Genomic DNA, 11,176 nt, shown 5'->3' on the forward strand with positions numbered 1-11,176 from the left:
GACGACTGTATCAATCCAAATTACTGCAGTACATCCTTTTTCTTACCCTTACTGAAAGGAAGATGTTTGTTTCTGTGAAGCTTTACACTAGTGACTCCCATTGCTTGAGTACCATGCCTGAGACAGCTCCAGGGGAAGAGAGAGGCTTTCCGTGAACGTGATGGCAAAGTGCTTCTGCCAAGGGAGGATTTCTGCAGGGTGTCATTGAAAGACAATTGCTGATCAGCAAGCCAGTCCCGCTTATGGAGGGTGACTAGGTTGTTGAAAGAGAACTAACTGCTTTGTAGGTACCAACTACCAGCACCTTGGCTCTTCGCGGCAGATCAGAGCTCTGGTTTGATCATGAGTTGCTATTAACTACGAGTGCTTGATCCACAAATGACGTTGGTCTGTGTGATGCAGGAGAGTTTGGTCACTGATCTCCTTAGGCTGTATTACACGAGGAAACAGGCATGTACAGCTGTAATGAAAAAGGCTAGCCACTGTCAACACGTTGCCTCTTTTATGGACTGAAACAAATTAAGCTTCCCAGGATGAAAGTCACTAGTCCTACATTAATTGGAGTTAAGCGTGCTTGATGTTGAGGAAGCACAAAGGTAGCTTTTGGCAAGACAAATGTGAGAATAAATACAGCAGCTAACTTGGCTGGTATTTAATATTAGAAGAAATGATTGTGTTTAACTGACCCTTTGGGGAGGAAAAAAAAACCCTTGAAGATATGGAGTGTCTTGGACTCTAATCATGTATTGGACAAACCACCAGAATGAGAACTTGAGAGTGAGGTATTTTATGGCTCTCTTTCCTCTACTACTCCTCAGATGGCACAATTGAATAATCTGCTAAATCATTAGGACCTGTGTGCGTTAAAAGCAAAGCCAACAGCCCATTGTAAACGTAAAGCTTGGGAGGGCAGCCTTCTCCCTACCAGCTATGTAAGAGCAGTCAGAGTTAAAGGCTAAAGGAGCTAAAGAACATGAAAACATCAGGAATGGTGCAGTACCTACTCTTTATGCCTCTGGTGCATGAAAATAACTGTGTTGTAGGATGATTTTCAATCACATTAGGGAAGAGGAGGGTGGGACGTACCTCAGTTGCTCCCTAGTACTGAGGTGGAAATTCATTTAAATCTGGACTTGTCAATGTGCTTCAGGATTCCTTAGCACTTCTCATTCACCCAGGGTTACAGAAACTCTTCTGAAAGAAGCTCCAGCTTGTACTTGACCTTGTGGTTTCTATGTAGCATCATCTGACAGTGTTGATAACAACTGTCACAAGTTATTTATAAAATACTAGTGATTTACTACATGTACAAGAACTATGAGAGCTTAATGGGATGCTGACATGCAGCCTTACCTGAGAGGAGGAAGCCTTTAAACTGAATGCAGAAATGTGCTGTAGTAGTTCAACACGCAACTGCCCAGTTCAGTTCCCCGTGTAGTACTGGTATGTCTCTGTTCCCTTTGTCTGCTAGGGCTGCAGATCATTCCTGGATGCAGGAATGGGTAGAGGCTGCTGCAGAGGTCTGTATTTCCTCACTTTGAGAAGATGTTTGTGATCCTCCAGGCTGAAAGGCAGCATAGAAACATAAATTGTAATTGTCTTCTGTTTTAACATCACCACTAAAGAACATTTGTTCCCCACACCTACCTGTGCACAAAAGAGCTGCGCTGCCTTGCTTTTGTTGGCTCATTCAGCTTTTTCTTTTTTTTAAATTCTGAAGATACTGCAGTCTTAAGTAGAATGGATGACTGTTTAGCTTAGCTTCCGCTTAAAATACAAATAAATTCATTAAGTCTTCTGTTTGACTCCTATCCAGGAGAAAAGTGCTATCCTGAAAGGTCGTGTTCTTAAATACGTCTTCTCTTGTTAAACATTTACAGGCATATATGTGAAGTGCCCCACTCCTGCTTCTAGGAGAAACACCAAAATTAATAAATGTTTTCTAGAAAGATTTTAGTCCTCTATTCCCAGTAGGTTTCATCGCATGGCAATCTTCAGCCACTTTGCAACAGCACTGAGAGTCTAATGGCTGCAATTTAAAGGATTTTATTTTTGGAAGGCTTGCTTTTGATTTTTAGCATTCACTGCTTTGGTATTGCTCTGGTGCTACCCATTAAGGTACCCACCGATCGGTACTTTGTAAGCAATTCCAGAGGTGGAAGACCATGTTAAAAGGCTTACACGTGTAAGAAGATACATAGCAAAGAACAACCCTCCAAGAAAAAAGCATCTGTCTGTGATCACTGTTAATCTTATGTTTACCAATAAAAACAATGGAACAAAACCACGCACCATGTAGCCACTGAAACTATCTACCTTTTGAGATTTTTGCCTAGTCTGTGCTTGCCTAAGATGAATTCATGAAAACATCTTTTAAGCATCTGCTAGCAAGTGTAAGCTGGCAGTCACTCTCTGATTTCTTTCTGAAGCAGAAGGACCATAATTATGTACTCCAGGCGCTCGATACAGCACTATTGGGTGGACAGGGTTAAAGGTTACTTATTGCGTTTAAAGGATTGCACTGTGAATATCTGTTTCTATTGTATTTGAAGATAAGACAGCTTTTTGTCCAAACTGCAAAAATGTAAGGGTCTGTGTGGAGCCTGATTATAAGAAAGGAAAACAGCTTTGCACCAGTCTAGAGTGACGGTATAGATGACAGAGCAGTGCTTTGCAGCATATGACATTGAATAGCTTTGCTGAAGACCTAAATTATTTTTTTTTTTCCATTGAACTGGGACTTGCGCATTCATTTGGAAGGAAGAGGTGGGGTGCCAGTGCCAAGTCAGAGGAGGAGGAATGTTTTGTGCAGTGCTGGAATCTGATAGATCAAACAGACCATTATTTCTACACCCTCACTCCATGCACTGACATGTAACGAAGGCACATGGGAATCCAAGCATCCTCCGCGTGCACTTAGCAAGAATGCAGAGATTTCTCTTGCTGGTTAAGTAGCAGCACACTAGGAGTTGCTCAGTTGTAGTGCCCTGCAAACTGGGCACTACTATTGGGAAAGCTGCAGTGAAGGTCTGCTAATGGTAAAATTAATTTTTCATATAAGAAAATAAAGGTTAAAAAGTAACTTTGACTTACAAAAATATATTTGACTACAGAGTTTTACATTTGATGTTTCTAGGAGACAATGTCTGGGGATTGGTAATGGGATACGAAGCCATTTCACCTCTAGGTCACTGTTGAATCCCGGCCCAGGTTGGTAGCGACCAAAAGTCGTTACCACTGATGCATGTTCAGTGACCTTTGTCAGATGGGGTAGCAGTTGCAGTTCAGGTTTACTCAATTGCCTCTTGGTGTTAGAGGCAGTCCTTTCAGAGCAAGGTCACAGGAGCTTTGGATGACGTGAGAGTAGCCCACAGAGTCGCTCAGTGTGCAGTACCTGTTCCTGGGTAGCGGGTCCTAACGTGTGACGTGGTGGCGCTTTTGACGAGCACCATTGTGTTCACTTAACACTAGGTGTTTTTAAGAGGTTGTACATAACACCAGCCTGTATGTGTGTGACTACTGTATTACTACTAACTTTAATACTCAGCATAGCTTGCATTTCTACTTCCTCGATGGATGTGTGTAGCAAAACAAATCATGGAGTACTTGGTTAGGGTAAGATTAAGAAGGTGTGTAAGCTTTGGGAAGTTTCATGAGAAATCAGGCTTCAGTCTTGTGAAACTCATCACATTTCCTTAGCATCTTCCAGATTCTTCTTGCTCCAGCCTTTCCAGTGTTGGGAGACCTCTTTCAGTTCAAGTATCTGACTTGTTTTTTAGTTTTCCAGCGATGTAGCACCACAACATGTAACTCTCTTCTTACAGCAAAGGGAAATGCGAAACTTAACTTTGATGTTACAGTATGTATGTTACAGTGGTCTTCCCCATTCTGACTTAGTAATACTAAGTTGAAACTGAGAAATCAGTTGAAAGAGAGAAATCAAATCCAGCCATGTTGGAAAGCATTATTTCCATCCTTATTAATGTGGATGAAATCTCTCCTTAGGTTGAGAATTTCTTCTGTATGGGATCTCCATTAGCAGTGTTTTTGGCATTGCGTGGCATCCGTCCAGGAAACAGCGGTAGTCAAGACCATATTCTGCCCAGAACAATTTGTAACCGCTTACTAAATATTTTTCATCCAACAGATCCAGTGGTGAGTTTTAATTGCAGTTGCAAGCTTTTACCTTGACTATTTTTAAGCATCAGCTGTGTGATGATGTTAACTTCAAAGCGCGTGAATCAACGCAAGTATGTTTCAGCACGGGACTATTTGTTAATGATTTTTGTACAATGTCTTGGTTTTTGTAACTGTAGAATAACAGTTCCAACAAATAATTGCCTTAAATACCATATACTTTGCTTCTATTTTCATATTAATAAACATAAGATTCGAGATTACTCTGCTTTTTTTTTTTTTTTTTTTGCAGAGAAATAATCCTTCTCAGTCAAGTTCCAACTTGTGTTTAACTTAGTCTTCCATTAACCATCATCTGTCCAAAGATACTACGGCTGCTAAAGGCTTCACAAGCAGTTTCCGAAATACTGTAGAAAAACAAAATCATTGGGTTTTTATCCCCAAGGGATCCAGAGTAACAGATTGTTAGAGGGCGGGATAGCACTTGGGAGGGCAGTATTGGTACAGCTTCACCCTGTCCTTATACTCTTCCATAGGCAGCCAGTGTTTGCTGTTATCAAAGGGCCTTTGATCTGTATCACCTTGGCAACTTTTTTGATGCAAGCTTGATTAGGGATTTCATGCCTACAGTAGAAGAGTAATTTGAGGGTACTTATGTGTTTAAACTCTACCTGAATCTGCGTATATTCAGACTTCAGACCAAACATGCTGGTTCTGCTCATCTCAAGATCTTGTTCAGCTTCAGCTACTCCAAAACCAGAATTTCCCTGGGACATCTAGGACGATTGGTCAGGCTGCACTCTGTGGTCCCACTCTGCAAATAGTAACTTAATTTTGAGATAAAGAAGTGCAGAATGCTTTTCTATATCTAAGTAAACAAAGAAAAATAAAGAATCAATAGAAAATGATTTTTTTAATAAGCACACCAATTCATGGTTTGCACAGGGATCAATGCAGTCATCAAGCAAAATGTTTACAAAGCCAGTTCCTCCTCCTCTGTTGTATTGTGCAGAATCAACTGTATGTAAAATTGGCTCCGTCAGTGCACAATAACAAATACCTGTTAACAGTAACTTGCATGTTTGTAAGAGCATGTAGTAGAAGCATTGCAGAGAAATGTGCAAAAGTGAATGCACAAGCAACTGGGCAGCTGAGATATTTTCCAGGCTGTAAAAATAAAAGTGAACCAGAACATAACTCCACCATTCTGTCACTTTCTAGGCTTCACTCATTACAGATATTTTGGATTTGAGGTTGGAGAGGACTCTGTATGAGAAGGGAAGGTGATTTTTTCAGTCTTGACGCTCAGGATTTTCTTTTCTGAATTACTTTTGCAGGCCTATAGGTTAGAACCTTTAATTCTGAAACACTACAGCAACATTTCGCCTGTCCAGATCCACTGGTACAACACTGCAAACCCTCTACCTTATGAACATATGAAGCCAAGTTTTCTCAACCCAACAAAAGAACCTACCTCAGTTACCGATAGCGAAAGTGTTTCAACTGTACCAAGCCCAACTACTTCACCAGTCATGGTTCGACGCCACTACGGGGAGTCTATAACAAACATAGGCAAAGCGAGTATATTAGGTGATTGTTCTTTATGTCCTTTGTTTTAGATATAGAACCTTCTTGTAGAGCTTCACCACTCTGTGGGGTGGTGTTTGAGGTGCAACCGTAAGCAAACTATTCCTGGCCGTTTTGGTTTGTTCGATGTAGGCGTATGGGGCTTGTTTTAATCCCAACTGACATTTACTTTGGCGAAAAGATGGTTTACATACACTGGAGTCAAGGCTTGCAGGGAGAGGGTGTGGGTCAGGGAGTTTATGCTATTGCTGCCTTATTGTTGTCTGCCTTGTTGAAGTAACATCCTGGCGATTTAATAGTTTCCACTCTGCTTCATGGGGGAAAAAAAAATACAGCTTGTTTTGTGTCTACATTTTCTGATATTGGCAAATAGGAGAAAAATCACTCTATGTAAGCTGTTACATTTAACTCATGATTTTACAATAGGAAATTCAGACTGTTTTAATATGAAGTCTGTCCCCTTCTGGCTTTCTGATTCAAAATAAGCCCTGGTTTAAGTGAGCTTAAATTCACTTTCCCCAAAGCTTATATTTGAGCACGCACTTGCAGTTTTTGTTGACTCAAGGCTTTTCTTTAGCTCTCTGCGTGGGATTTGGAGGAAGGCTAGTGCCAGGAATCTTCCCAATCAAATAAGTAAAGTATATAAAAGCAGTTTAGTCCTTAAGTAGAAAGATGTGGTATTTCAAAGCAGGGTTGCTTTTTCTGTGTTACTGTAATAACTTTAATGTCTTGTCCATAAGGTGGCAGCAAAGTCAGAAGAAAACATCACGTATCTGTTCTTAACTTTTACACCCCTCTTCCTGAGCAACCAAAATAGTCCTTTTAAAGGGTGATGTAGCATTTCTAAGTGTCTGTAAGGGTGATGCCAGAATAAGGACCCTTAATGAGAGGAATGTCTTAAATGTCCTGATGGGATTCTTGCGTGCAGAAAGTACTAACATTGTTATGAAGCATTTTTGTCTTAAGACTTTTTATCGAAGAGGAATTGCAATGTAACATGTCTGTAAAAGTACCAGATTTCTTGCTGAGGAAGTGTTCTCAAGTATTTTTGTTCCCCTAACTACAGTTTTCAAATTATAGCCTTTGCTCATACGCTAGATTAGTCTCATGATAAACAGTGTACACTTAAGTCAGATAAGCTGCTCCCACCCTAGAAAAGTATGAATAGTGTTTTTCTCCGTCTGTCACTCAACTCTAATTGATGGGTGCTACAGTGATTTTAATTTGCGGTTTGATTTAGCTGCCCTCGTGCTTAGTTGTTGGGTTTTTTTTTTTTCCTCCATGATGAATGCAGGAGCTGCAAGTATTGGGAAGGGCCTCGGCGGGATGCTTTTTTCAAGATTTGGTCGATCTAGTACAACCACCCCACAGACACTCGAGACGGGAAAAGATGGAGCCGAGGGGGGAGATGACAAGAAGGCCACAACTGTTGGGACACCACCTTTGCCTCACAGCAGCTCGGGCTTTCTTGAGCCCACAGGTTAGTGACGAGTCCACCTTACAAACCCCATGGAAACAAGACCTTTAGTGGGCTGCATCTGTATGTTGTGGGAGGCTGGGAATACCATAACAACATACGCCACTATTTAATTTTGTTGGTTTGCTCTAAAATGATAAATATTGAATCCATTCCTGCTGTCCAAGGACAGCCTCTGTTCTCCGTTTAATCTTTTTTTCCTCTTAAAGGAGGTTTATCTGTATATGTGTTTGTACTTACATATGCATGTATGAGTTTTGGCTAATGAGATCTGCATATCAGTAGTTCCTAGACTCCCACTAGGAGAAGCAATATAATTGGTGCAGAGAATCCCTCTCACCATTTATCATAAAATGGATTTATTTAAATTTCCACATACATTTGCAATTCTGATGCAATCCGGATTTAAAGGCATGTGTGACTGGAAACAGAAGCTGTCCTTGTCCTGATCTGAACTGCCCAAAACAGAAAGTGCAACTTTAGCAGCAGTTTTTTTGGAAAAGTATAGGTACTTCCTTTACAGAAATTCATACTTGATATTATTTCTAAACTTCTCATTGGCACTGTTGCAAGGCAAGGGTTTTTGCAATCTAAGGAGTCACAAGTATGTTGTATCTTGTGATATCATTCACATGATACATTGCTGTCCGTTCATCACTGCTAATTTCAACAGATAATCTGTCAGAGTCAGTATTTGAGGATAGAGACTTTGTTTTAAACTTGAGGAAAATAGAGTGGCATGACAGTGAGTATTGTGGAGCTGCCCATGAGGTCCTTGGCAGGGGGTGGGGGCACATCAAGGGCCTTCTGAACGGTTCCTGCGTCCCTCTTTGCTGCAAGCCCATCCCTGCTCCATAGAAGGAGAACGTGGAGCAGAGGCCAGCGAGGCTGAAGCTGAATGATGCAATCCATGGCCAAAGTATTTGCTTCTGAGAGGGCGGCCGCTGGGCTTGTGGTGGGGTTTGGCAGCCGCCCAAGCTCCTGTAACGGCCTCTCGTCGGAGGGAGACAGAGTCGTTCGGGGCGTCCTTCCTGCAGAGGGACTGGTGGTTGGGTGTTTAATTTTTTTAATGTATGCGTCTTAGTGGAAACGACTGTGGTTGTCTCCTGGTATTGGAAGGCCCTGACTCCCTCTCCTTGCTGCGTTTGCAGAGCGGTGCAGTGCTCCTGTGAAAAGACGAGGCCCTCATCTCGTTCCCCGGGTGCCACTGTGCCGTGACGGCGGAGGCAGCGCCTGTGCGATGCTCCCTTTATGTGCTCTTGGAGCCAAGAATTAAAATTCCTTGAAACTGGCTTTGATAAATGGCTGCATTTTTTACTCAATATGGGGTTTTGGCTTTTGTAGCTAAGCAGGCTTTTAGTTTTGTCCTTTTTATTCTATTGCTCCTTGTAGAGATTTTCTGACTGCTAAAGTGTCTTAACAATAGATTAGCCATTGGCCCAGTTAAACATACAGTGAAAATTGCTTTGAATGTGGTATTAATCAAAGCAGCCATTGAAATGAAAGGATAACTGCTGAAATATATTTTGAATAATCTGGAAATGAAAAGAGCTAGTGCTGTGTAGGGATGGCTGGTTTTCAGAAAGGGCTTGTAATATTGGCTGTAGTCTCCTTGTAGAGCCACTAAAGCTGCGAGAAGTCCATTTATTTCAGAAAGTTCTGAGCATCCACCTTCTGAAAGTCAGTGGTTCCTAACAGGACCTCAACATTTGCTGGGTACTGCTGTGTGGTTATTATAAGGAGTATAAATAAATGTATTTATGTAGTTCCTATAAGGAAAACAGCTGCTTAAAAAAAATGCCAGCTTTTTCCAAGGTTTAATTTCTTTTTTTTTTATCCCTGAACTAAGCACCACTCCTAGGTCATTGTGCTAAATGCGTGTGCATCAGAATGTATGTATGTATTATTAAAAAATCACAGTTGATTTAGACAAGTGTAGTGTTAAATGTAAACATAGAGATACTCTGTGCATTTTATATGCAACAAGTAGAATCAGAACCCAAACCTGATAGAAAAACATGTCGGTGTTTTTTATTCTGCTGACATATAATTCTAACAACGTTTTTGTTTCTTGTTCAATTTCTAGTGGAACTGGAGCACAGGATTGATTTCGAGCTCAGGGAAGGTCTCGTGGAGAGCAGATACTGGTCTGCAGTCACATCACACACTGCCTATTGGTCATCTCTGGATATTGCTCTTTTCCTTCTAACCTTCATGTGCAAACCCGACCAAGAAGATACTGACAAATCCAATTTAGACACTATTTGAATTTTTGACTGGGGATGGGGTGGGGTGGGAAAGGAAATTTTAAAACAAATGGCACAAAACTCATGTTTTACTGTTAAACTGCAGTATATATGGCATGGAGGTTTCAGGTTTAAGTGCATGTTTGGATTTTTTCTTATTTCTAAAGAGCAAAAATGATTTATATTTAAAAGCACTTTATAGTTTTAAACATTTTGCAGTGCTTAATTAGACCTGAAATGATTCCAAATTCTTGTTAACTTTGACTGTATAAAAAGCCAATGCAGCGTGTAGCATCCCGTAAGCACGGTTGTGCAGTGTGCTTGGGTGACATACTTGTTAATGACCATAATTGCTGTTTAGTTCATTGAAGTATAAAAGATTAGTTGATTAAAAAAAAAAAAACCTAAATTAATTTCCATTAACAAAAATATATGTTAGGTACAAACCTAAAACTGCCATGTTCTGATGTTTTGTGTATCAGTAAATAACAAATGGTGGTGTCATTTTTCTAAGACTTTATTCAGCTCCACATCCTATTATCCACAGTATCATTGAAAGACCATTCTGACTGCTGGCTTCCGAGGGCGTATTATACGTGACACATTTAGAAACTAATGCTGAAAAAAGCATGAAGCAAATATTTGAAATACTGTAATTATAATTTATTATTATCTCTAATTGTTTCATTTTATTCCAGTGTATAAAACATTACTTTTTTACTGGTTTCTTTTGACATAATTTAAGAACCACATTTATTTTCTACAGTGTTAAGACTTTTTCTCAGAAATACATATCTTTGTACTACTATTCAAATGAATATATGGACACTGTGGCACACTTTAAGTATTTTTTCATTAAAAATAAATATTTGTGGTTTCACACAAATGACATCAGTCACATTCTTCTCAAAGGTAAGTAACTGCCTTTGCTTTTTAAGTCCCAAGTGTTTCTCCAGCACATTAGACTTGGTTTGCAGAGGATCCAGCTGTCTTTCACTTACCATTATTAAATGTGTATTATGTGTGCACGTGTTTGTATAAAAATAAATGTGTATTTATGCACAAGGATCCTATCTAAAGGAAAGAGAGCAGCATAAAATAAACTTGGTGAAGCCTGAGAATACCAGAGCTTAGATTAGGTTTGCATCTGAAACTAATTCAGGAAGAAGTCAAGAGAGAAGTGTTGTGATGAAAGGAAATAATCTCCAAATGAAACACTAAAAGGTCATTGCTGAGATTTTAAAACAATGTGGAAGGCTCTGGAGTAGAAGTGTCATATATGGCCTCTGAGCTGCCTCTGCCCGAGGTATTTATGATCTGTATAGCAGATGTAGAAGCTGCAGAATCTAAACTTTTCTTTAAAAACCAAAAATCAGGCTGTGGCGTTGGTGAATAGCAATGTTCTTAGTGTAAACAGATGTGGCAACATCAGCCCACACCAGCAGACAGCCTCAGCCGGTGGCTCAGAGGCGTGGAAACCACCCACACATCCCTTTCTGAAATTCTGGGGGGAGATTCTCCCAGAAATTATTCTCCCAAATAATATTGCTCGGGCTGTTGCTTGTTTCCCTGGTCTGTGGCGCAGTGGGGGAGGAATTGGGAGTTAGGCCTCTATGTTGGGGTTATGGATTTAGGAATAGTTATGAAGGGATCAAAAACAAGGCAAAGAAGAAGGAAAGGGAGGAGTGGAGGGGAATGGGAAGGGAAGACGATGACAGAAACAGCGCTA

General features: G+C 40.5%; 1 protein-coding gene across 2 annotated transcripts in view; it reads left to right on the forward strand.

The window, feature by feature from the left end:
* DDHD1 (DDHD domain containing 1) overlaps nt 1–10,333 on the forward strand; it is a 69,076-nt gene extending 58,743 nt beyond the window's left edge. For both annotated transcript variants that reach the window (XM_074869179.1, XM_074869180.1), the window contains 4 exons: nt 4,006–4,155; nt 5,475–5,727; nt 7,019–7,204; nt 9,288–10,333. In XM_074869179.1, the coding sequence (XP_074725280.1) occupies nt 4,006–4,155; nt 5,475–5,727; nt 7,019–7,204; nt 9,288–9,469 (771 nt within the window). In that variant the 3' untranslated portion in view covers nt 9,470–10,333. The remainder of the gene's footprint in view (nt 1–4,005; nt 4,156–5,474; nt 5,728–7,018; nt 7,205–9,287) is intronic.
* Nucleotides 10,334–11,176: the final 843 nt, after the last annotated feature.

Source organism: Strix uralensis, chromosome 4, assembly GCF_047716275.1.
Source record: "Strix uralensis isolate ZFMK-TIS-50842 chromosome 4, bStrUra1, whole genome shotgun sequence".
In the NCBI taxonomy this organism is placed as follows: Eukaryota; Metazoa; Chordata; class Aves; order Strigiformes; family Strigidae; genus Strix; species Strix uralensis.